The sequence below is a fragment of the Cynocephalus volans genome, chromosome 5, assembly GCF_027409185.1.
Source record: "Cynocephalus volans isolate mCynVol1 chromosome 5, mCynVol1.pri, whole genome shotgun sequence".
Lineage (NCBI taxonomy): Eukaryota > Metazoa > Chordata > Mammalia > Dermoptera > Cynocephalidae > Cynocephalus > Cynocephalus volans.
The window spans coordinates 65382524-65407358 of record NC_084464.1 but is presented as its reverse complement, the minus strand read 5'-3'; the positions used below and the strand labels follow the sequence as shown (position 1 = coordinate 65407358).

The 24835-nt window shown below is 35.2% G+C and overlaps 1 protein-coding gene across 1 annotated transcript in view; it reads right to left on the bottom strand.

The window, feature by feature from the left end:
- Positions 1-15397: 15397 nt before the first annotated feature.
- Positions 15398-24835, bottom strand: part of HCRTR2 (hypocretin receptor 2) — a 101802-nt gene continuing 92364 nt past the window's right edge. Inside the window, exons 5-8 of the mRNA XM_063098007.1 lie at positions 22773-22993; positions 19792-19913; positions 17658-17883; positions 15398-15440 (exon numbers count right to left, since the gene is read on the bottom strand). Of these exons, the coding sequence (XP_062954077.1) occupies positions 15398-15440; positions 17658-17883; positions 19792-19913; positions 22773-22993 (612 nt within the window). The remainder of the gene's footprint in view (positions 15441-17657; positions 17884-19791; positions 19914-22772; positions 22994-24835) is intronic.

Sequence of the window (24835 nt, the reverse complement as noted above, 5' to 3'; positions counted from 1 at the left end):
AACTCAACCTCCTCCATCAACACACACACAAACGGGGGCGGGGGGGGGGAAGCATGTTAACAAGGGGAGGATAAATTCAAAATGTCCTTAAAGCACCCAGTACTCTCAGCTACCAAACAGCACCTCTGTTAAAGTGGATGGTGGCTAGAATCCATTGTAAACAGAATTAAACATTAATGTGACCTCGCTTATATTCCCCAAGTCTTCATCTAGATATTAAACCCAGTGTTTATTTTCTAGCCCCATTGCCACTGCCTTGGTTTAGATCCAAATCAAGTTTCTTGAGTATGAATACTATAAAAACCTATCTGAGATCTAAACTTACAACCTCCAGCTCTCAAATTCACCAGCTACAGGGCTATTAATATTCTCTCCAGAACACAAATCTAACTATGTTACTCCTCTGGACAGAATTCTTAAAATTGTTCCCCATTACATAACAAAAGTTTCAAATTTCCTTGAATATTACAAAAAGCTTTTTACTCTCTACCCCTTCCCATCTGTCCAGTGCCATTTCCTGTCATAGGCCTCATTTTATTTTTAAATTATGTACAATTTCCAGGAGAGACCATGATGTTCCACACCCTTAGCCTATTGTGGATTTGTCCCTTCTGTCCAGAATGGCCTTCCTCATCTCTGCCTTTAAACTCCAGAAGGGCCTTTTCTAAAGTCATCTTATCCTGTCTAATCTCTAGCACCTAAAAATTTACTTTTTAACCTTGTTTACATTCTTCCTCTCAAAAGGGTTAGCCTTAAATGTGGACAAGGATTTAGTCCTTTTGATCTACATATTCTTTCTTAGTGCCGTGTTTAGGTGAGTAGACACTCAATATGTTTTTCTTCATTAAAAGTGTCTCCTGTTATTCCTAACACTTTTCAAAATTAAGTGAAATGAAATCCCTGGATAGGGATTTCTTCACTTATTTTTTTAGTGAGGATCTACATCTTATAAAGCACTGTGCTAGGCCCAGGGGCAGGCACAAATATCTTATAAATATAATGTTGTTCCTGTCTTCAAATACCTATGTCCCAATAGGAAAGAAATTGTATGCCCAAATCAAAAGTCGCAGATCTACAATTAATTGAGAAGAAAACTGATACTGCAGGGTTCTGAAAGGATATCTAGTAGATTACTGAATTAATAAGTTTTGAGAGAACAATTGTGTATACTTCTTGAAAATAGTGTTTACTTCTTCAATCTTAAGAAAATCATAACTGACATATTCATCAGGATGTGAAATTGATCAATTGGGAAATTATTTGAATGGATCCAGCAATGTAAAAATTCTTTTTAGGAGACTTTTTGAATAAAAACTATTAATGTGACACATGGTATAGAGGGTTATCAAATTCCACGTGGGTGGTCTTGATCTCTAAAGATCTATAAGGCAGGGATGTTCACTCTTCAGCGCTGACAAGAGCAGAAACAACTTATCCTAATTATGAGTGGAATTTGGAGCCAGCCCAATCTCTTCCACAGAAACCACAGTCTGGGAGAGTGGGACCCCAAATCTACATTTGTACCTTATGCAGATTTCTTAAGTTCAAGTCCCTGTCAGGACAGCCTGGCCTCAATAATTTTAGCTTGGAAATGTTGTATAGAAAAACACCCCAGAAAATCACTCATACAATGTCCAGTTTTAATTATCATTAGCTAAGATCACCTGATTGAAAAATAAACACTACTATGATTGGATAAAGTGTCTAGCTACATGGGTGACTACAATTTATATCACTTACAATCTTAGGTCGGGGCACTAAGTTGTACAAACATTGGTTGATGGTCTTATTTAGTTATAGCTATACAAAATAATGATGTTTATTTAAAATATTTAAAGCTCTATTTGATAGTAGTAGTTAGAAAGCTGTTTCAGTGGTCTATTTTGAATACTCCTAGTGGTAACATGATCTTGCCATATGTATAGAAAATACTATTACTCTGTGATCTGTAACAGCAAAAGGTGTCTCAAATCCATCAGATTTAAACATTGCATTAAACCAAAATTTTCAAGTATTTAAAGGGTGAGAAATAACTCCATAATATTTCACCCCATTGGAAAATCTTGTTAAGGGAACATCTCAACAGAACCTGGCTCTTAAGAAAATACTGAACTTCAGAATGAGTATAAGCATCAGTAGCAGGGCATACCAGCATTCTTTGAGAAACAAAGAGATAGGGAGATTGTTTCAGTTTCCTGAACAAGTTGCATTTAGGACAGTTTTTAACCAGCATGTAACTTGTTGATGAGTCATGATGAATCATGAAAGTGTTTCTTACAACAATATGTAGAACAGGGTTAACTTTTGAACCACAGATTTCTGCTAATGGAATGAAGGAAATATTTTGTCTTAATCTTTTTTTTTTTAATTAGTTAATTAATTTTTTTTTATTTTTTATTTTTTTTCCTTAATTTTATTTTGTCGATATACAATGTGGTTGATTATTGTGGCCCATTACCGAAACCTCCCTCCCACCTCCCTCTCCCGCCTCCCACCCAACAATGTCCTTTCTGTTTGCTTGTCGTATCAACTTCAAGGAATTGTAATGGTTGTGTCTTCTCCCCCTCCACCAGTTTTTTTTTTGTGTGTGTGTGAATTGATTTATTTATTTTTAGCTCCCACCAATAAGTGAGAACATGTGGTATTTCTCTTTCTGTGTCTTAATCTTCTTAATTTCATGATCTCACTCCATTCTCACTCCATTCTGGTTATATGCAAAGTAAGTCATAATAAAAACACAATTTAGGGATAAGAAGGTAGGGAGAAGGTGGCTCCTTTCAACAACAGAAGTATAACAACCATAGGGTAACATTTGGAGCTAAATATTCAGACAAAATAAAACAAAACAAAGCAAATAAAAATATGGTTGATCGATACTTCCTTATAATAATACATCTAGGGGCCTAGACTAGATTTTCACATGAGGAAAATAGGCTTTTAGAATTGACAAAACATACTCACAGATATAAGTAGGGATACTTTTTTTTTAAGTAAAGAGAAAGATAGTTTTCTAATAAAAATATTTTAGTTAATTTAGTCAATTCTTAAAAGGCAAAATGTTTGACAGAGCACATGAGGAAAATTCCTCTTAGAGAAGAAAAAATACAAAATGATTAGTTTAATAATCAAATAAGGAGGAATCATGCTACCTTTTCAAGATGACAGAGCTTGGTGAGGTAAATTCTACTTTAACTACTCTCAGTGGAAGGAATAAAGCCACAGGATTTACAGAGAAAAACAGTCCCTTCTGCAAATGCATTTGAAATAGATACCTCAGAATTTTTAAAAGATAAATAAATAAGAAAATTATTAGTAGCTAGTAAACAGAAAAATGAGATAAACCTAATTCTGCCCCTAAACACACCCAACTGAAAATGAAGATTGGACGAGAAGAAATATGACTTGTACTAACCAAAACAGCATGGTACTGGCACAAAAACAGACACAGAGACCCATGGAACAGCATTGAGAGGCCCAAAACAAATCCACTCATTTACAGACAATTGATTTTCGACAAATGTGCCAAGAACACACAATCGGGAAAGGATAACCTCTTCAATAAGTGGTGATGGGAAAATTGGATATACACATGCAGAAGAATAAAATTGGACATTTATCCCTCACCCTATACAAAAATTAACTCAAAATGGATTAAAGACTTAAATGTAAGATCTGAAACTATGACACTACTAGAAGAAAACACAGAGGAAATGCTTCACGATATTGGTCTGTGCAAGGATTTTTTGAATAAGATCTCAAAGGCATAGGCAACAGAAGCAAAAATAGATACATGAGATTACAACAAACATAGAATCTTCTGCACTGCCTGGGAAACAATCATCAGAGTGAAGAGACAACCTACAGAATGAGAGATAGTATTTGCAAACTATATATCTGTCAAGGGGTATAGTTTATAATACCCAAAATACATAAGAAACTCTATTCAACAGCAAAAACAAACAAACCAACCAAACAAACAAACAAACAAAAAAAAAAAAAAAAAAAAGAAGAAAGACAAAGAAAGAAAAAAAAAAAGTTTAAAAAATAGGCAAAAGACCTAAATAGCTGAGTAGACATTTCTTAAAAGGAGACTTACACATGGCCACAACAAGTGTATAGGAAAAGGTTCAACATCACTAATCCTCAGGGAAATGCAAATTAAAATCACGGCGAGATATACTGTCCTTCCAGTTAGAATGGCCATTATTAAAAAGACAAAAGGTAACAAGTACTGGCGAGGATGTAGAGAAAAGGGAACCCTTACATACTGCTGGTGAGGATATAATTAATATAGCTATTATAAAAAATGTTATGGAGGTTCCTGAAAAAATTAAAACTAGAACTACAGCAATCCCACTATTGGGTATACATCCAAAGGAACTGAAATCAGTATGTCAAAGAGATATCTGCACTCCCATGTTTATTGCAGTATAATTCACGATGGCCAAGATATAGTATCAACCTGTGTCCATCAACGGATGAATGGATAAAGAACACAAGGTATATATATATACACACAATAGAATACTATTCAGCTGTAAAAAAGAATGAAATCCCACCATTTGTGACAACATGGATGAATGTGGAGGACATTAAAGTAAGTGAAATAAGCCAGACAGAGAAAGATAAACACCACATGATTTCACTTATATGTGGAATCTAAAGAAGTTGATCAGATGGATGTAGAGAATGGTGGTTACCAGAGGCTGGGTTGGTTAAGGGGGATAGGGAGATGATGGTAAGATGTTGGTCAAAGTACGCATAATTATAGTTACATAGGAGGAAAAAATTTCAAGATATCTTTTGTGCAGCAAGGTGACTATATAGTAATGATATAGTATATTCTTAAAAATGTAAAAAGAGTGGATGTTATGTGTACTTACCACAAAAATGATAACTATGTGAGGTAATGCATATGTTAATTAGCTAGATTTAACCATTACACAATGTATGAGTATATATATTTTAACACATCATGTTGTGCATGATAAATTATACAATGTTATTTCAATCTAAAAATAAATACTTTAAAATTGACATAAAGAAGAAGTACCAGTTGTACAGAGTTTGAGAGATCAATTTCAGCAGATCTATATGTTCTTAAAGAGAATTTGTAAATAATAAAATTATTTTCTGAACAGCTTCTGAAGCAGGAAAAAAAATAATGTGGGCTAATGATAGCAGAGATGGGATGAAAAAAGTGGTGTAATTAACTCCATGGCACACTTTCCATCTGGAGTATCAGGCATGCCATCCTAAACAGGAGAGGAGTGGTTGGCTCTGCTGGCCTGGCCATCTAACTCCCTGAGGCTTTTGCATCTTGCTTGAAACATTTCTTTCCAGTACTATAGAGAATAGGCTCTCTCTGTTGTATGAAAATTGTCATGATCTTTATCAAAACAAAAAGTAAAACTTTGTCTGATGTACATAATGTCTAGTAATGAGTGCAACACCACCTGATGGTCTTGCTTTTCTGAGTGGGGAAGGAGGTGAATCCAAAATGGGACTGGTAGCCTTGAGTGAAATAAAAGGGTAAAGAATCCAGTGTTCCCTTTGGGGTTGAAGATGGAAGTTGTGGTGGGAAGAAAAGCATGAGAAAATGATGGGGAAGTGGTTGTTGACTTAGCATAGACTATCAGAATTCTGCATGTCAGTGGAGGATCTGTTGTCATAGGAGATAATAAAGTGCAAGGTGCACCCTGTGAGCTATGAGATGAAACACTCAGAGTGGTTTGATGAAGGGTGGAAATCAAAGTCATTCACATCAGGGAGACCAAGGAAGTGTGAAGCTGAATTTCTGGATGCATCCATCCACATGGACCAAGGGGCTGGAGGAAATGGCTTCAAGCCATGAGCATGAGTGAGGGGAGGAGAAACAAAGGGGGTGACAATGTCAGTGACAAAGAGAAGTCTATGATGGTAAAGCCCCCCAAAGGGGCCAGGTTTTACTTATTAAAAGAAGTAGTCAGCTGGGCAAGGTGAGCAAGGAGAATGCTGGTGCTACCTCCCAGTTTGATGGTGGTTGAAGAATGGAAACTGGAGTTCTCAAGGTATGGTTTAATTTTAGTAAAAGAGGGTGTGAATTTATAGACTTTGAGAATATAGGCTGTTTATTTCACAATGGAAAGAGAGTTCCACAAGGCAATTGGAAAGAACTGGGAGAAAATGGAGCAAAAGGATGAGTTGGGGAAAAAATTGTCATGCAATTATTATTAGTTCATTAATTCAAGAAACATGTATCAAGAGACTTCTATGTGCCAGGTGCCGTTCTAGGAAGCGGGGATACAGCAATCAACAGCACTTAAGAGAAGGTCCTTGGAGTCAAGTACCTTAGATTCTTAAGGATTCTTGACATGGGATTTTGGAAGAGATAAGCAGGTTACAAACCTCTCCCTTTCACTTGTCCCCAATTGCTATAACCATATGAATGCTAGTTAAAGAAAATCTGAGAGAGATATCAGACAACCTCAAGCGCTCAAATATCCGAGTCATGGGTATTCCAGAAGGGGAGGAAAATGGAGATTCCATTGAAAACATATTCAACAAAATAGTGGCAGAAAACTTCCCAGGTATAGGAAAAATCACAGATCTTCAGATCCAGGAAGCTCAACGATCTCCAAATGTATTCAACCCAAAAAGGCCTTCTCCAAGACATGTCATAGTCAAATTGGCAAAACTTAGAGACAAAGAGAGAATCTTAAAAGCTGCAAGAGAGAAGCGTCAAATCACCTATAAGGGAGCCCCAATCAGGTTAACATCAGACTTTTCATCACAAACCCTAAAAGCTAGAAAGGAATGGGATGATATTTTCAAAATACTAAAAGACAAAGATTGCCAGCCAAGAATACTCTACCCTGCAAGGCTATCCTTCCGAAATGAGGGGCAAATAGTATATTTCTCAGACAAACAAAAACTGCGGGAGTTCACTACCACAAGACCACCCTTACAAGAAATCCTGAAGGGAGTACTGGGTTTGGTTCCTGAAAAATAACTACCACTGCCATAAAAACCCAAGAAAAATCAAAACCCGCTAGTACAATAAAAATGGCATTCATGAAGAGAAAACAAGCTAACAAAAACACTATCTACAACCTAAGGAACCAACAAACAAAGAAACCAAACAGTAAATCAGAAAGCAAGGAACAAAAGACACCTAAGACAACCAAACAACCAATAAAATGCTAGGAATAAATCAACACCTTTCAATAACAACTCTTAATGTTAAAGGCTTAAATTCCCCAATTAAAAGACACAGACTGGCTGACTGGATCAAAAAGCAGGACCCAACTATATGCTGCCTACAAGAGACCCACCTCACCCATAAAGATTCACACAGACTAAGAGTGAAAGGATGGAAAAAGATTTACCATGCAAACAGAAAAGAAAAACGAGCTGGAGTGGCTATTCTTATATCTGACAAAATAGACTTTAAACTAAAAACCATAAAAAGAGACAATGAGGGACACTACTTAATGATAAAAGGACTGATCCATCAAGAAGACATAACAATCATAAATATGTACGCACCCAATGTTGGAGCAGCCAGATTTATAAAACAAACTCTATTAGACCTAAAGAAGGAAATAGACACTAATACCATAATAGCAGGGGACCTGAACACTCCACTGTCAATATTAGACAGATCATCTAGGCAAAGAATCAGTAGAGAAACACAAGATCTAAACAAGACTCTAGACCAATTGGAATTGGCAGATATCTACAGAACATTCCACCCAACAACCTCAGAATATTCATTCTTCTCAGCAGCACATGGATCATTCTCCAGGATAGATCACATATTAGGTCACAAATCAAGTCTCAATAAATTCAAAAAAATTGGAATTATCCCATGTATCTTCTCAGACCACAATGGATTAAAACTAGAAATTAATAACAAACAAAACTCTGGAAACTATACAAACACATGGAAATTAAACAGCATTCTACTTAATGACATATGGGTCCAAGAAGAAATTAAGCAGGAAATCAAAAAGTTTATTGAAACTAATGAAAACAATGATACATCATACCAAAACCTGTGGGATACTGCAAAAGCAGTATTGAGGGGGAAATTTATTGCATTAAATGCTCACTTCAGAAGAATGGAAAGATGGCAAGTGAACAACCTAACACTTCACCTTAAAGAACTAGAAAAACAAGAACAATCCAATCCTAAAGTTAGCAGACGGAAAGAAATCATTAAGATCAGAGCAGAACTGAATGAAATTGAAAACCAAAAAACAATTCAAAAGATCAACGAATCAAAAAGTTGGTTTTTTTGAAAAGATAAATAAAATAGATAAACCATTAGCATGGCTAACAAAAAAAAGAAGAGAGAAGACTCAAATAACAAAAATTAGAAATGAAAAAGGCGATATTACAACTGATTCATCTGAAATACAAGGAATCATTCGAGACTACTACAAACAACTATACGCCAACAAATTTGAAAATCTGGAGGAAATGGATAAATTTCTGGACACACACAAGCTCCCAAAACTGAACCGTGAAGACGTAGAAAATTTGAACAGACCAATAACAATAAAGGAGATTGAAGCTGTTATCAGAAGGCTCCCAACAAAGAAAAGCCCAGGACCAGATGGATTCACAGCAGAATTTTACCAAACATTCAAAGAGGAATTGACACCGATTCTTTACAAACTATTCCAAAAGATTGAAACGGACGCAAATCTCCCAAACTCATTCTATGAAGCAAACATCATCCTGATACCAAAACCAGGTAAAGATATAACCAAAAAAGAAAACTACAGGCCGATATCCTTGATGAATATAGATGCAAAAATCCTCACTAAAATCCTAGCAAACAGAATACAGCAACACATACGAAAAATTATTCATCACGATCAAGTGGGATTCATCCCAGGGATGCAAGGTTGGTTCAACATACGCAAATCAATAAATGTGATACACCATATTAATAAACTCAAACACAAGGACCATATGATCATCTCTATAGATGCTGAAAAAGCATTTGATAAAGTTCAGCACTCATTCATGACAAAGACCCTCTATAAGTTAGGTATAGAGGGAAAGTATCTCAACATAATTAAAGCCATATATGACAAACCCACTGCCAATATCATCCTGAATGGGGAAAAGCTGAAAGCTTTTCCTTTAAGAACAGGCACTAGACAAGGATGCCCACTCTCACCACTCCTATTCAACATAGTGTTGGAAGTACTAGCCAGAGCAATCAGAGAAGAGAAGGAAATAAAGGGCATCCAGATTGGAAAAGATGAAGTCAAACTGTCCCTGTTTGCAGATGACATGATCCTATATATCGAACAGCCTAAAACCTCTACAAAAAAACTGTTGGAATTGATAAATGATTTCAGCACAGTAGCAGGATACAAAATCAACACACAAAAATCAGTAGCATTTCTTTTCTCCAATAGTGAACATGCAGAAGGAGAAATCAAGAAAGCCTGCCCATTTACAATAGCCACCAAAAAAATAAAATACTTAGGAATTGAGTTAACCAAGGAGGTGAAAAATATCTATAATGAGAACTACAAACCACTGCTGAGAGAAATTAGAGAGGATACAAGAAGATGGAAAGATATTCCATGCTCTTGGATTGGAAGAATCAACATAGTGAAAATGTCCATACTACCCAAAGTGATATACAAATTCAATGCAATCCCCATCAAAATTCCAAAGACATTTTTCTCAGAAATGGAAAAAACTATTCAGACATTTATATGGAACAATAAAAGACCACGAATAGCCAAAGCAATGCTCAGCAAAAAAAATAAAGCTGGAGGCATAACACTACCTGACTTTAAGCTATACTACAAAGCTATAATAACCAAAACAGTATGGTACTGGCATAAAAACAGACACACTGACCAATGGAATAGAATAGAGAATCCAGAAATCAACCCACACACTTACTGCCATCTGATCTTTGACAAAGGCACCAAGCCTATTCACTGGGGAAGGGACTGCCTCTTCAGCAAGTGGTGCTGGGATAACTGGATATCGATATGCAGGAGAATGAAACTAGATCCATACCTCTCACCGTATACTAAAATCAACTCAAAATGGATTAAGGATTTAAATATACACCCTGAGACAATAAAACTTCTTAAAGAAAACATAGGAGAAACACTTCAGGAAATAGGACTGGGCACAGACTTCATGAATACGACCCCAAAAGCACGGGCAACCAAAGGAAAAATAAACAAATGGGATTATATCAAACTAAAAAGCTTCTGCACAGCAAAAGAAACAATTCACAGAGTTAAAAGACAACCAACAGAGTGGGAGAAAATATTTGCAAGATATACATCTGACAAAGGATTAATATCCAGAATATATGAGGAACTCAAACAACTTTACAAGAAGAAAACAAGCAACCCAATTAAAAAATGGGCAAAAGAGCTAAATAGGCATTTCTCTAAGGAAGATATACAAATGGCCAACAGACATATGAAAAAATGCTCAACATCACTCAGCATCCGGGAAATGCAAATCAAAACCACATTGAGATACCATCTAACCCCAGTTAGGATGGCTAAAATCCAAAAGACTATGAACGATAAATGCTGGCGAGGCTGCGGAGAAAAAGGAACTCTCATACATTGTTGGTGGGACTGCAAAATGGTGCAGCCTCTATGGAAAATGGTATGGAGGTTCCTTAAACAATTGCAAATAGATCTACCATACGACCCAGCCATCCCACTGTTGGGAATATACCCAGAGGAATGGAAATCATCAAGTCGAAGGTATACCTGTTCCCCAATGTTCATCGCAGCACTCTTTACAATAGCCAAGAGTTGGAACCAGCCCAAATGCCCATCATCGGATGAGTGGATACGGAAAATGTGGTACATCTACAGAATGGAATACTACTCAGCTATAAAAACGAATGAAATACTGCCATTTGCAACAACATGGATGGACCTTGAGAGAATTATATTAAGTGAAACAAGTCAGGCACAGAAAGAGAAATACCACATGTTCTCACTTATTGGAGGGAGCTAAAAATTAATATATAAATTCACACACACACATACACACACACACACACAAACCGGGGGGGGGGGGAGAAGATATAACAACCACAATTATTTGAAGTTGATACAACAAGCAAACAGAAAGGACATTGTTGGGGGGGAGGGGGGGAGGGAGAAGGGAGGGAGGTTTTGGTGATGGGGAGCAATAATCAGCTACAATGTATATCGACAAAATAAAATTAAAAAAAAAAAAAAAAAAAAAAAAAAGAATGCTAGTTAAAAACAAACAAACAGGGCCGAGCCCGTGGCGCACTTGGTAGAGTGCTGCGCTGGGAGCGCGGCGACGCTCCCACCGCGGGTTCGGATCCTATATAGGACTGACCGGTGCACTCACTGGCTGAGTGCTGGTCACGAAAAAACGACAAAGAAAAAAAAACAAACAAACAAACAAAGAAACAGAAAACAAATAAAAAGGAAGAATAAGAAAAAAAAAAATTGGAGAGGGTTTGGGGAATCTCTCTAGACTAGCAGAAATATGGAACCTGGATATTTGTAAAAGAGTGAGGGGAACTAGCCACCAACCCAGAAGGTATAATTTAAGAGAGGAATGAACTAGATGAAGAAGGAAAATTTTTTAAAAGGCTGACATAAAATTAATATACATTGTGAGATATTCTCAGGCTAATCAAGTGTTGCATATATGTGTATATAAAGATACACACACACATACAACTCTACATCTACAAAAATTGTAAATGTTTTTGGATGTGTGCATTGGCAATACTCTAAAATGTTATTTTTTTTTTCATTCCATAAAGGATATTCTGCATGATCTAGGTACAGCTTTATTGACAAGTCCTCCACTTAGTGTACCTGAGTCATATAAAGAGAGCTTTTGAATCCATGCCCCTGTGAAGGGAATGTCACTTCTGTTCTGGAGATGTTTTCATTATCACATCTCCAATAAATTAAGCTTCCATGCACTGTTAAGGATTTCCCAACCTCATGAATATTTTGTTTGTACCATTCTCCTTTGGTAATTAAAATATTACCTTAAACACTTAATTAATTAGAAATTTATTACATAATAAACAACATTTTAAAAAGAATTGAGTATTACCTTTCTGATATTGAAAAGGGGCCAAACCTATGAAAAGTAATGAAATAGAGACTTTTGTTTCCAAAGGTGCCACAGCAGTACCTCTTCAGACATATCTCCCTACTGACCTTAAAATAAGATTCTTAAAACTGGGATTCCTTCTAGCTTGAAGCAGCAAGCTTAGCTAGAGCTTGGAGAGGGAGCTGACATAGATCCAGAAGATCACTGATAAACATAGATATTCTGGGAAGAAAATAAATGTTTTTTTAAAAAATGTATAATTGTAAATATTTTGGATGTAGAAATGAAAATTTTTACTTTTTTCCTTGAGCTTTGCTTTATTTATTTGTTCTCAAGATAGTTACTTGCCTCTTGCTCAGCTGAGGAGATGACAAGAGCCTGAGGCAATTGGATGAGGTTAAGCTGAAGGATGGGGTGGCTCGTGGGGCAAGACAAGCTGTGGATGGAGGTCTGCTGATGCTGAGCTTGGGGGCAGGCCTGGGGGGAAGCGCTGCGGGTGGAGAGTGTGGAAACAGTGAAAGGAAGGCAAGACCAAAGAGGTGTTAAGAAACTTTCCTGTGCTCCCCACTTCTCCTGTATGCCCTCTGGCCTGAATGACAATGAAGACCCCAGGACTCCTCTTCAGGGCTGGCTCTAGTAGGAGAAGTGGTCAAGTATATAGTCTGTGATAACAGATACTCCTAGCAAAACATTCTCAAATGAGTGAAATAGCTTGAAATAGCTTGAAGTACTGTAATAGTTTGTCTTTCTTGGAATTTCACTATGAGAAGGTTCACTTGTCTTGAGAAACCACCTCAGACTCAAATCCATTTCCCTAGGCTTCAAATATTTACCTTGCAAGGTTATTTTGGCTCCATTTTTGATAAAGGTTAGAATAAACAGGGCTGAGTGAAAATGGATTTGAAGTTAAGATCCTTGGCATTTTTGTCTGTAATTTATCAGAATCAATTAGATAAGAATAAAAACAGAAAATATATATTTTAAAATTTATCATTGAACTTAAAATAGTCCTAAATATAATAGCCAGGGGAAAAAATTGTGTAAATGCCATATTTACTAGTCTGATGATAAATTGAAAATCATGAGGTCATCATTTCCTTTAAGTGAAAGTAGATTAAATCTCTTGACTCAGATAACAGCTCCGAGATTTAATACTATATGTGGTTTTACAAAATCTTTATGAAATATCTCTGTACTAATGTTAACCTTCTTTATTATAGTACCTGTTCTTAAAAACAACATTAAAAACCTTTTATATCATGATTATCCCTTGTTATATAAACTTATTGGGAAAAATATTTTGCTCATTAAATACCACACCAGAGGGCTTAATTCAATCCTTAACTGCAAAGATTTGACACAAATTGTGAGTGAATATCCAACTTATCTAATCAACAACAAGAAGATTTTTCATACAATAGAAAAGGCAGTATAAATGTGATTATAGAATCCTCAATATAGTTTTTACTTAAAAACTACATAATGAGCATCCTTCATAGCAGTAGGTGTGTAATCACATTGGATTTGATAAAAATTTTCTTCATGAAAACACAGTACAATCAGGCATAAAGAACTTCCAATGTATGATTTTAAACAATTGACATGATATTACACACATGAGATACAACAATTATAGAAATACATTTCATGAAAACATAAAAGATATGCTAACTCCAAAGCTTATAAATAAAATTTAAGAGAATAGAAATACGTGGCAAGTTGGGGGGAAGTCTTTTGCCCCATCTTAAGTAGCAGTAGTTGTGTAGAAAATAATTCCCTTTGCTTTCTGGGAGTTAATAATGTTTTTCATGCCTTTTCACTTCGTTTTCTGTGGTACGTAAGGTAATAGAATAAACTTAAATTAACAATATTTTTGTTTATATATTGTTTCTTTAAAAAATCTATTATTTTGTTTCATGCAGTTTGAAAATTAGTTGAATATAACTTAATGGAATTTATTTTCTTTTGACTTGAGATTTGTAGGAAGTAGAGAAGTCATCCACTGTAAAATTAACGAGCATTGAAAGCTTTCTAAATTGTAATGAGTAGACAGATTTTTTTGAAATGCAGTAATTACTATTATGATTTACATCAAGTACATTCTATCATTATACTAGTATTAAAATAATCATAGCCCTCTTCACAATTTGGGTCCATGAGCAGCTTTGGGATTTTTGCCATCTGATATTTCAGGTTTTAGCATATCCAGACTACATTTTATTAGCATATTTGCCTTAATTTTCATTAAAACAATGTACACTGGGAGTGAAGCTCAATATCATTGCGTCTGACTTTTTTTTTTTTTTTTTTTTTTTTTTTTTTTTTTTTTTTTTTTTTGTCGTTTTTTCGTGACCGGCACTCAGCCAGTGAGTACACTGGTCAGTCCTATATAGGATCCGAACCCGCAGCGGGAGGGTCGCCGCGCTCCCAGCGCAGCACTCTACCAAGTGCGCCACGGGCTCGGCCCAGCGTCTGACACTTTTGCAATTAACTCATCAATAATATGTAATATCCAAGAAACTCTCCAAGCTTTGGAGAATTTAGTAGTAATTTTTCTCACAGACTGAGAGTAATCTTTTGCCAAAAATGAATTAATTTGAATATCAAGTTTTTTATGGTTTTGGAGAAATTCAGAAATAGTAAAATTCAAATGAATACTATTAGATAAAATTATTATTTTATCCCTGTTGATAACAAAATTTCAGTGATGTCGACATATTATGTTAAATCTTTGAAATATAGACAAAAAAGAGAAATACGTATTCAATGTACAGCATAAAACAGTCTCAACACATTCCTTTTACAGGAAGTTTTCTCATTTGTGTCATTTGCACATAATGAGGTAAGTGGTTGACTCTTTGTTCCATAAAATTGGCAGAGTTTAGGGAAACCTGTTTCTTTACCATTTTTCCTATTAAGGTAACTATACTAAATTCAGACCTCTTAGAAGGATTTATGGATTCACATGTAGAGATCTATATACATGGTCTATTATTCCATTTCCAGAGTTTCTTGTACGTGCAAGATTTTACTTTATTTTTTCCTTCCCAGCAATGATAATTCTTAGAAACTGTCTGCTTCCACAAAACTTAAACCTTAATAAGTAAAATTGGGGATTTGAAAGTTTTAGTTGAAAACTCAAGACATGCAGGTTGCCATAAAGCGCACAAGTGCCTCCAAACCAGTCTTCTTTCACACTGCACTTTTAACCAAGTGGTAATTGTAAACCATTCTCTCTTTGAGTGAGACATTGGCGAGATTCAACATTGATACTCAGCCTCTTCTTTTAGACCTCCAACTAGGTGGACAATACTGGTGATGGCGGCCTCTGTTGTAGATACCTGCGCAGTAAATGACTTTATTTCACGTGGGCTAATAAACTGATGCCAGGTCATACCTAAACGAGTATTGATTCTCAAATTTTAAAGTGCTTCAGAATCACCTGTAGGGTTTGTCAATACACAGATTCCTGGATACCATCCCCAAAGTTTCTGGTTTGGTAGGTTTGGGATAGGGTGAAAATCTGCACGTCTAATAAGTTTCCAGGTGATGCTGATGTAGGTAGTTTAGGAACCAAACTGTGAATAAGTCATTTAAAGCAAAGGAATTCTGACTTTGACCACAAAGCTGCTACTTCTCTGAGTCTGTCTTTCTATCTCTCTGTCTACCTTTTTCTCTCTCTTTAGATATACCCCTCTCCTTTATTTCCTTCTCAATTTCTCTCTCTTCTCTCTCTGTTAAATTACAAAAACTAGGTATATTAGGATCTAAAGAATTTACTTTTACTCCAAGCTATTACTTGGCTATTAAGGCATCTCATCTGTTATTTGAAGTTATCCTCAAACTATTTAAAGTGCTAACTTTCATCATAATCTGAAAATTACAACTCTCCTTTCATGCAGCATAAATAACAAAAAAAGTTCTCAAATGTACAAAGGGGAGAAAGAGAGAATTAAAATACATTACCTTTGTTGATATAGTGCTGATACTTAGCAATATAATCTCAATAAACCTCAAGTAAGAGATTAGTTTTTGCTTTGAGTACTAAAAGGCACAAGGTAACAAAATCCAAAATTCTAAGATTCAAAAACAAATGCTGGATAATTTGGTTGCATTACTTTTCTCTGAGCATGTTGAGTTGGAAAAAAATGAAAAACAAAACCAAGATATTAATTATCTTCTATGAAAATTTTCTTAAATATTGTGATCCATATCTTCTTTCATATCAGAACACCTGCTGGTGTAATATGAGATGAAAAGCATCTTTTCATGAACATTCTTTTAGTTTTAATTTAATTTTGAAGTGAATATTTCAATCAGAAGAATTTTGCAGAGGAACAAATTTGAAATATTTAGTGCTTTGAATACCAGATCTTACATTTGTGTAAAACATCCTGTATTTCTATTCATTTGTGCGTGCGTTAAAAGCAAACCCCTCTATTCTCCTAACCATCTGGCTCTCAGCCCCAGGCCCAGGTGGAATTTGCTGACATCAAGTGTCACTGTAATTAAATGAAAAGAAAAAAAAAGTGCAACTGTATTACCAATGCTATAGTGATGACTACTGTCCTGGGCTGCCCACTGCTCTGCCATGCCCAGGAATTGTCCCCTACAGTCGTTTGCCACCTTGCATTCTGCCAAAGTGTCTTACTCTCTAGATTATAGGTCTCTTGAAGGCATGTTTGCATGCACCCCTACTTCATTCCCTAGCACCTAGCACAGTAGTGCATTCTTAATTTAATCCAGCTATGCTGACTACATCATTTTTGTTGGTTAGAAGAATACAATAATGTGATTTTACCTTATTCTTAAATATTAAAGTCTTTCCTTAGAGATGGAAATTATTATGTATTACTATTTGCTCCAAAATTTTTATTTTAATACAGTGTCTTACTGGTCATATGTTGAGACAAGAAAAATTAACAATGGTAAATTTACAAACCTGAGAAAATTGTGTAAATGAGTAATAAAATTAATGGAAAATAAAGTTGAATAGTATGTATTTTATATAGTATTGAAAGATAGCTTTTGGATTATCTAATATGCTACTTTATATATAAATATTCTCTCAGATATCACATTGTAACAACAGTCTTTTGTGATTTTTTAAAAAAAACTATTAAGTCAACTAACATGTCTGTTGGTAATTCAGAATTAATAATTGCCTTCTTTTAGTAGGCAAAAGAAAATCAATAGATAACTTTTGGTAATTTTTGGTAACCAATTTGAATGTGAGAGATTAAAATAACAAGGCATTATAAAAAGAATTAGAAATGTTCAAACATTTAATTGACAAAAATTATAATACATGAAACTAAAAGTGAAATAGCCTGAAATAAGTTCAGTTGAAGGTTAAACTTCTAACATGTTTAAGTCAGAAGTTGAGAAATTATTTTAAACTGACTTTTTTCATTTCCAAAGAGTAATAGGTTTTTTAAAAAATGGATCCAGAAGTAATTTTAGCTTCAGATTGTCAGGTAATAAAATTCCTGTTTACAGAGATTTTAAAAAAGAATAGTTTCACTCAGGTGTCCTTGTCCTATGAGTAAGTATTCTACCAGCTCTGAAGTGGCCCTGCTCCATTGGCTGCTGGAAGTGTGCTTATGCTGGTGAGCACAACTTGCTCTGAGAGTTTTGATACGTTCTCAAAGTTGCTGATCTGAGTGGTCAGAGACTTCCTGCTTTCTGTGCTCGTTCTTCCCCTGGCGAGCCGATCCTCCTGACGATGATGAACTCCCAGGCAACAGCAAGAAAATGCAGCTTTAAATTCCTCTCGAAATTTTCCTGGCAAACCAGGGAGAACGAAAGGAAAAGGAATCATGTGTAAATGTTTCAACAAATCATGAATAGGGTACAACCGCATTGTTCCCTTGAGCCAAGCTAATGATGAGGTGTAATATTGTGCAAAAATGAGGAAAATAGGAAAAGGAAATTGAGCTTATTGGAAGGTTGGTGACTCTTGAAACAATGAGGTATTTCCATAAAATAATGAGACTGCTTTTCATGTGTTGCTTAGTTTTAAGTCACTTTCTAGTCAGCATCACGTAGTTGTGAATGAAGGTATATCTTAACGATGTACCTATAATAAAAGTGCTCAGCAGTAGAAGGATGCCCAGAGATATTTAAAATTTCAAAAATTATAAAACCTGTATCATACGTAGCCAAAACGATACAGAAATTACTCCTGCATTTTGTTCTAAAGAAACTGCTAGTGCCAATCGGTTCAACAAAATATCTAGAAAAATATATTTAAATATCTAGAAATTTTCTGGTTTGGTTATCTATGTAAGACAAAACAAAAAAACTGAAGGGGAAAAAAGCTTGAGAAGGCATTCCTTGTCTTCAAATTACTGATGGGAAATTGGCTAACTATGAAAATGAAACAATTTCCCTTGATTCGAGTGAATAGCAGTATTGGGAATCTTCATTTCTTCTCTCTGAGCCTCAGTTACTCCACTGGGTTATTGAGTGATTAAATGAGAAGATAAGTGTTTAAGGGCCCAGGACACTAGCAGGCACATACCAAGTCTCACTCTTCACCTCATGCTAGAACTTTGACTTGGTTCTATGGCTTCTGCTTCAAACACTTCTCCCTACAATTTCCTGATATATTTGTCCTGCTTAGTGCAAGGCTCAGAGCTTTAGTCATAGTGCAATAATTTTAAAAGAAAAAAAGTTATTAAAAATAATCTAATTGGTTGTATTGTTTTTTAATCTATGTAACCAGAAGGCCAAAGAAGAGGTTAGAAGATGCATATAATTTATTAAGTATGCAAAATGAATTGCTATTCTTTCATATAAAATTAACGTATATTTGGAGACAGAAATAAAAGAGAAAAAGCCAATGGGTTGGAGAAGAAGACAATGTCAAGATGTAGCTAATTAAAACACAATTCTAAAAGTCAATCAGGCAAAATGTAAATATGACAGTAGTTATTTAAACAATTCTTGTAATCATTTTTGATTTCATAAACAGAGGTAGATTGAATAAATTACAGATGTATGTCATTTAGATTGAATACATTACAGTATGTGCCATTTAGCTTATGTGTTATTTAGGAGTAATATCATATTTTATGACTAGTGAGAAATCTTGAGGTAAACTTGAGAGATGTTACCCACAAGAGGAATGTAAATACAAAATACAAAACATTTAAAGTATCTAAAAGTGGAAAGGTTCCAATTCAATCTCAATTAGGCTGCATGTATTGGCAAAGGAATAATAGAGCAAGGCAAAACAGATAAAAGTATTTTATATTTTTGTTAATCATAAGTTTAACATATGACACAACAATCTGTATTATTTGTTCTCACAATTTTTACTTTCCTCTTATTTTAACATTTCTTTTAAGTTTTATGAGAAAAAAATCACGTACATAATTTTCTCTGAAGAGTTAGGTATCATGTCTTTCCTTTCATAAAGGAAGAAACTCAAGACAAATAAGGTCAGGGAAAAATAGTTCAAATAGCATCTAAGCCCTTCACAGAGTTCAAAATATAGTGATTATCCTGATTTGAAGATCACATATCGCACACAGGTATTGATATGCAATGCCGTATCCCAAAGGTATGTACAATCAATTACGTTTTGACAAAAAAAAAAAAAAAAAAAACGACTGTTTCAAACCTGGTCATTGAGTCCTCACCCTTGGTTGTAATTGTGGTTTATAGAAGAAACAATTGAAAACTCACCACTAAGAAAATTATAAATAATTGGGTTCGCAGCACTATTGGCATATACAAGCCAGTGTGAAAATGTAAACCAGGCATATACAGTCTCTCTGTCTTCAGTGTGGGTAAACATTCCAAACACTCTGTAGGAAAAGGAACAATAACAGAAAATTTAGCATGAATCTGAAAAGTACCTTTTAAATAATTAAATTGAAAAGTGCATGAGGCTCTTGATAGAAGCTGCCAGACCCTGTCCTCCTCTACTGCAGACATCACCACTGATTGATTTAGGGCACCACAGTCAGTTTACAATAACTTCAGTAACTGAACAGAACCTCCATGGCACAATTAATAAGTCAAAAGCTGAATCAGGGTCCATCTTTCCTGCAAACAGCAAATGCAATATTTTTGTGTGGATAAGATTAGAGAAATTGAATATATATATCACCTTTATTTCATCTTGTTTCTAAATACAATTGAGCAATGTTGTATTAATATTCCATACGTGTGTCATTTAAAGGGCACTTCTAATTTGCAGTCTGTAAATACTTCTTCCTACTTTCATTTGTGCATTGATCAAAGTATTATATTCCTTCAACTCCAATTTTCCTGGCCTTACCGAAAATTGGCTTCTGAAACCTCCTTATGCCCCAAGAAAAACTAGTATTCAGTAGGCAGAATTCTGGTAATTTCTGAAAATTCATGAGTTTAAATTCCCATGTATTATTTTAAACTCTAAAAAATTTTTTTTATTATGATATCCTTTAAGTCTATTTTTTGTTTCATACTTAAAAATATACCATATATTAAATTCTATTCACTAACCTGTAGCAGATAACTTGCTGTAGATATTTTAGAATACTAACAATACTCAATAATTTTATAGATTAAGATTATAATGTATTTCCTGCTGGAGGCTCCATGATTAATTGTATGATTTGGGCCCTATCTGTATGTTTTCTTTTCATCTGATATGTATTTCAGAAATAAAGTGATGCTCTACAGAGTACTAGGGTTTTACAAAAATACAATATAGAGTGAAATAATACAGACAAATGGAATTCATGATATGTTATAACCTTCTACTATCTTTGAAATCTTAGAAGAACAAGAACTGCTTTAAAGAAGTTAGTTTTGAATAAAGCAAAAAGTTAAATTTCAAAGAAAAGAAACTAGGAAGGTTTTTTGAGGGACAGAAAAGACAAATTACAAATTTAAAATGCAAGGACAAGAAGATAATCATTTCAAAAAAAAAATGTGGGGCCGAGCCCGTGGCACACTCGGGAGAGTGTGGCGCTGGGAGCGCGGCGACGCTCCCGCCGTGGGTTCGGATCGGTGCACTCACTGGCTGCCGGTCACGAAAATGACAAAAAAAAAAAAAAAAAAAAAGTGTGTGTAAAGAAAATAACAATTTTCAATTTAAAAAATATTTTGCAGAAAAGAGTAGAATGCCCAAAAACTTGAAAATATTTTACATTTAACCTGGACTTTCTCCTTAGAAAGCTATTTGTTTTCTTTGTAAATGAGTGTATTTAAGTCAGAGAATAAGAGAAATTTTATTAAGGAGTATTTGGAAATAATTAAAGGAAAGGTGCAAGTACTGATATATTGGAAACCCAAATGAGGAACCCAGAGAGTAGTAAATCTAATTTTTATTGAATGTAAACTGACTTAAAGAGTGAAAAAAAAAAGAAAAGAAAAACCCCAAGTACCATAGCATGTTTATGAAGTTGTTAAGAACAGAAGACAATACCTAGCAAAACAGCAAAAGACAAGAATAAACTGGTATGAGGTTTCTAAGTGAGCAAAAAGTAGAAAGAAAAAAAAAAATAGAGGGGATGCATGAAAAGATAAGGACAAAATCCTTTTGCACTTTCTTGTGAGCCGATGTATGTCTCCAGGACTCAAGCTGCCAAAAATCTTACCCTTAAGTCTATGCCTGCAGTAAATAATATTACTGACCAAAAGTTCATTTTCCGTTTCTTCTCATTTGATAAAGCAATTAAGCAATCAAAGCAAGGGCCAAAGAGAATGAGAAGTCTTTGCAGGTGTTTATACCACCATTAAGACTCTAGCCGAAGCTGCCTCTCTCCAGGGTCCCCAGCTGTGACTCTGAATCAAGGAAAAGTGAGAGGAGTAATGCTAGTTTAAGTTTGAAGTCTGTTATAAACAGAATTAATATTGCCTTGGGACCAGACTATGTGCAAGTTTTGATAATGCCCAACGAAGTCGGCTGGCCATGAAGTTCAGTGTGTACCTCTGTCTCTGCATCTGCTGTTTATGTCAATTGCTTTAACTAAAGATTTGTACCTGCAGTATAACATATAACATTTTTTTTCATAACTGAAACAGTTTTTGTTGATTTTTATTAATATTTATCCTGAGTTTGATTAAATGACTTCAGGATATGGATTTTCTTTCATTCTGTTTAAACATTCAACACAAAGCATCGGCCTTGATTATTTTTTTCATGCTCACAAATGCACTTTTAATTATAATTAGAATACCAAAAAAACATTCTTATCTCTTTTTATCCTTTGATAGAATTCTTTCATGATTGCCTATGTCTTTGAGAACCAAGTTTTGAAAAACCTATTTGGTCTCATCAAATAAAACCTCCAAGCTGTAAATGAGTTTGTTTTCTCTCTCTCTCTCTCTCTCCTTTCTTCTTTTTTCTTTTTCTTTTCTTTTTTTTGTATTAGAAACTTTTCTACATCTAAGGCTCAGCAATCAGCTTGGAGAGGTTGGAAGAACATCTGTTTTATGTCTGCAGTTCAACAGAGAATCTGCGTAGAAAATAGCATGTGTCTGAGCACTCTAAAAGGCTGTCGCTTTACCTGTTGGCAACAACAACTTAACTAAATCATCTGGCTATCAACGTATCTAGGCAGAAATTATAGATTTTTCTCTGGCTAAAAGAAAAGGAAAACAGAAAAAAAAAAAAAAGCTCTTAATAACGAACCAAGAAAAGAGCCACTTTACTTTCAAGTAATAAACTTTACCTCTTTAGCACATTGAGGATGCTGATCGGTAGATAGCAAATTGCAAACACCAAAAGCACAACCATCAACATCCGGGCTGTTTTCCTTCTGGCTCGGATCTGCTTTATTTCAGCGGCCACCGCGCTTATCCGGGACTTTGTCTGCTGTCCTGGCCCTCGAGGCTGGGAAACAGGTTGCAGGGCCTTCCATTTTCTCTGAACTACAGATGATGTTCCAGGGATCTGAAAGGAGAGGAGGCCTGTTATTTCTACTTGACTTAGGAAAGTTCCACTTTGGAGAAGTAATTAGAAGACACAGTTAGAAAAGTGTCCCAGACACCTGAGGTCTGGGAGGTTTGAGCGCCTGTTTCTCCAGAACGTTTGCTGAGCTGAGTATGTGCTTGGCATTCATTCAGTTGAATGAATGCTAAATAGGAGTTTAGGTGAAAAAAGTTGAAACAGCACAACTTTGTCAAAATCTAAGGAAAGCTACAAATTGAAAAGATATCTCCTTCTAAAAAGAGAAGTAAAAACAGAGGAGGGAGAATGGTGAAGGGATGACAACTATATTATCTCATTAGGAATTCTGTTTCAGCTCCGATACCTAAATTTAAAGAGAAGGAAAACCTCTCAGCTAACCATAAAAATAAGCTGAATGGACTTTTCATGTATCAATACTGCCATCTACTGCCAGACGGAGAGATAGGACTTAACTACCTATTGCTTTTTACTAGGTATTCTGCTTCTCAGATTTGGTGGAAGCAAACCTTTGAATATAGGAATAAAAATGAAACATTCCCCGTTGCCTGCTATTTGTAGTTGTAGAGTTGTTTGCAACCAATATTGTGTTTGGCCCTTTAAAATGCACACAAAAACACTGAAAAATCCCTCCTGATCTTACATTAACATTTCAAATAGCTTAGACTTATAAGAATAGTTACACAACTTGTAATTTTCCATTTCTTTTCAAAGTTATTTGATAATAGCAGGGAGTCCCTCCAAGTATAATATTTTCTTAATTATAAGCTCATGAAGATTGATAGGGTTTAGTGAGCAAAACAATAAAATTCAGCATGCATAATATTTTTAAGGGGAAAATGTGCCAACAAGCACACAATAAGGCCGTCTTAGTTTTGTTAAGATTATTCAGCTGTTGCTTTTATCTCTGTGCTGCAAGCCAGGACAGACCAACGTGTCCCTGTGGTCTCTTGGAATGGATGTTGGATGGGTTTTGTTGCTTTTTACACCACAAGATCAAAATCTGTTAGATAATCTTTAACTTGGGAACAGAATTTTACTTTGATGTCCCCATAAACGAATTAATATAATACTCTCTTTGACCATCTTGTCTCTTGAAGAAGAGACAAATGATATTAATAAAATTCTGCCCTTAAATAGAAAACATCTAATAAATTATTTCCCTTCTGAGTCTTTATGTCCTGTCATGTAGACTACCCTTTACACATAGTGGCGTTCCAACTCAAACTTTTAATCCATTGGGAGGTAGGGGCTGAGAATGCTTCCTCTTCTGTGACTCTCTTTTTAAATAATATTTTTGAAAATAACTGAGAAGCATCAATGAACATTAGAAATTTCCAGAAGACCTCTAGCATGAAAACTTTCTGTCTGCTAAATGGTCTTGAACTGTTTTCTAAATGATCTGTAAGAGATCATTTAAACTTCAGTGATTCTGTCACTGAGTGTTCCCATGAAGGAGAGAACCAGTATCCTGCCTTCGATGACTTCTGCAACCATAAGAAATGGTCCCCATAAAAAAAAAATAAAAAACTGCCATGGGGAGCATAGTTATGGTTCTCACAATCAGAAAAAAAAAATGTAGTGGCAGCCTTTTTAGATGATTACCTAACTAAGGGTGGAAGATGCTTAATCCTCCACTCATTTTGAGGACACATACATTATGCCATTGATAAGTTGTCCAAAGAAACTGAGTATCCAGATAAATTCAGCATAAAATTAACAGGATTCACTGACATTAACTGAGTTTCAGGAACTATGCATAATCTCAAGTAATCCTTACTGCATTCCTAAAAGTAGATTTTTCTCATTTTACAGATTTTGATCAAG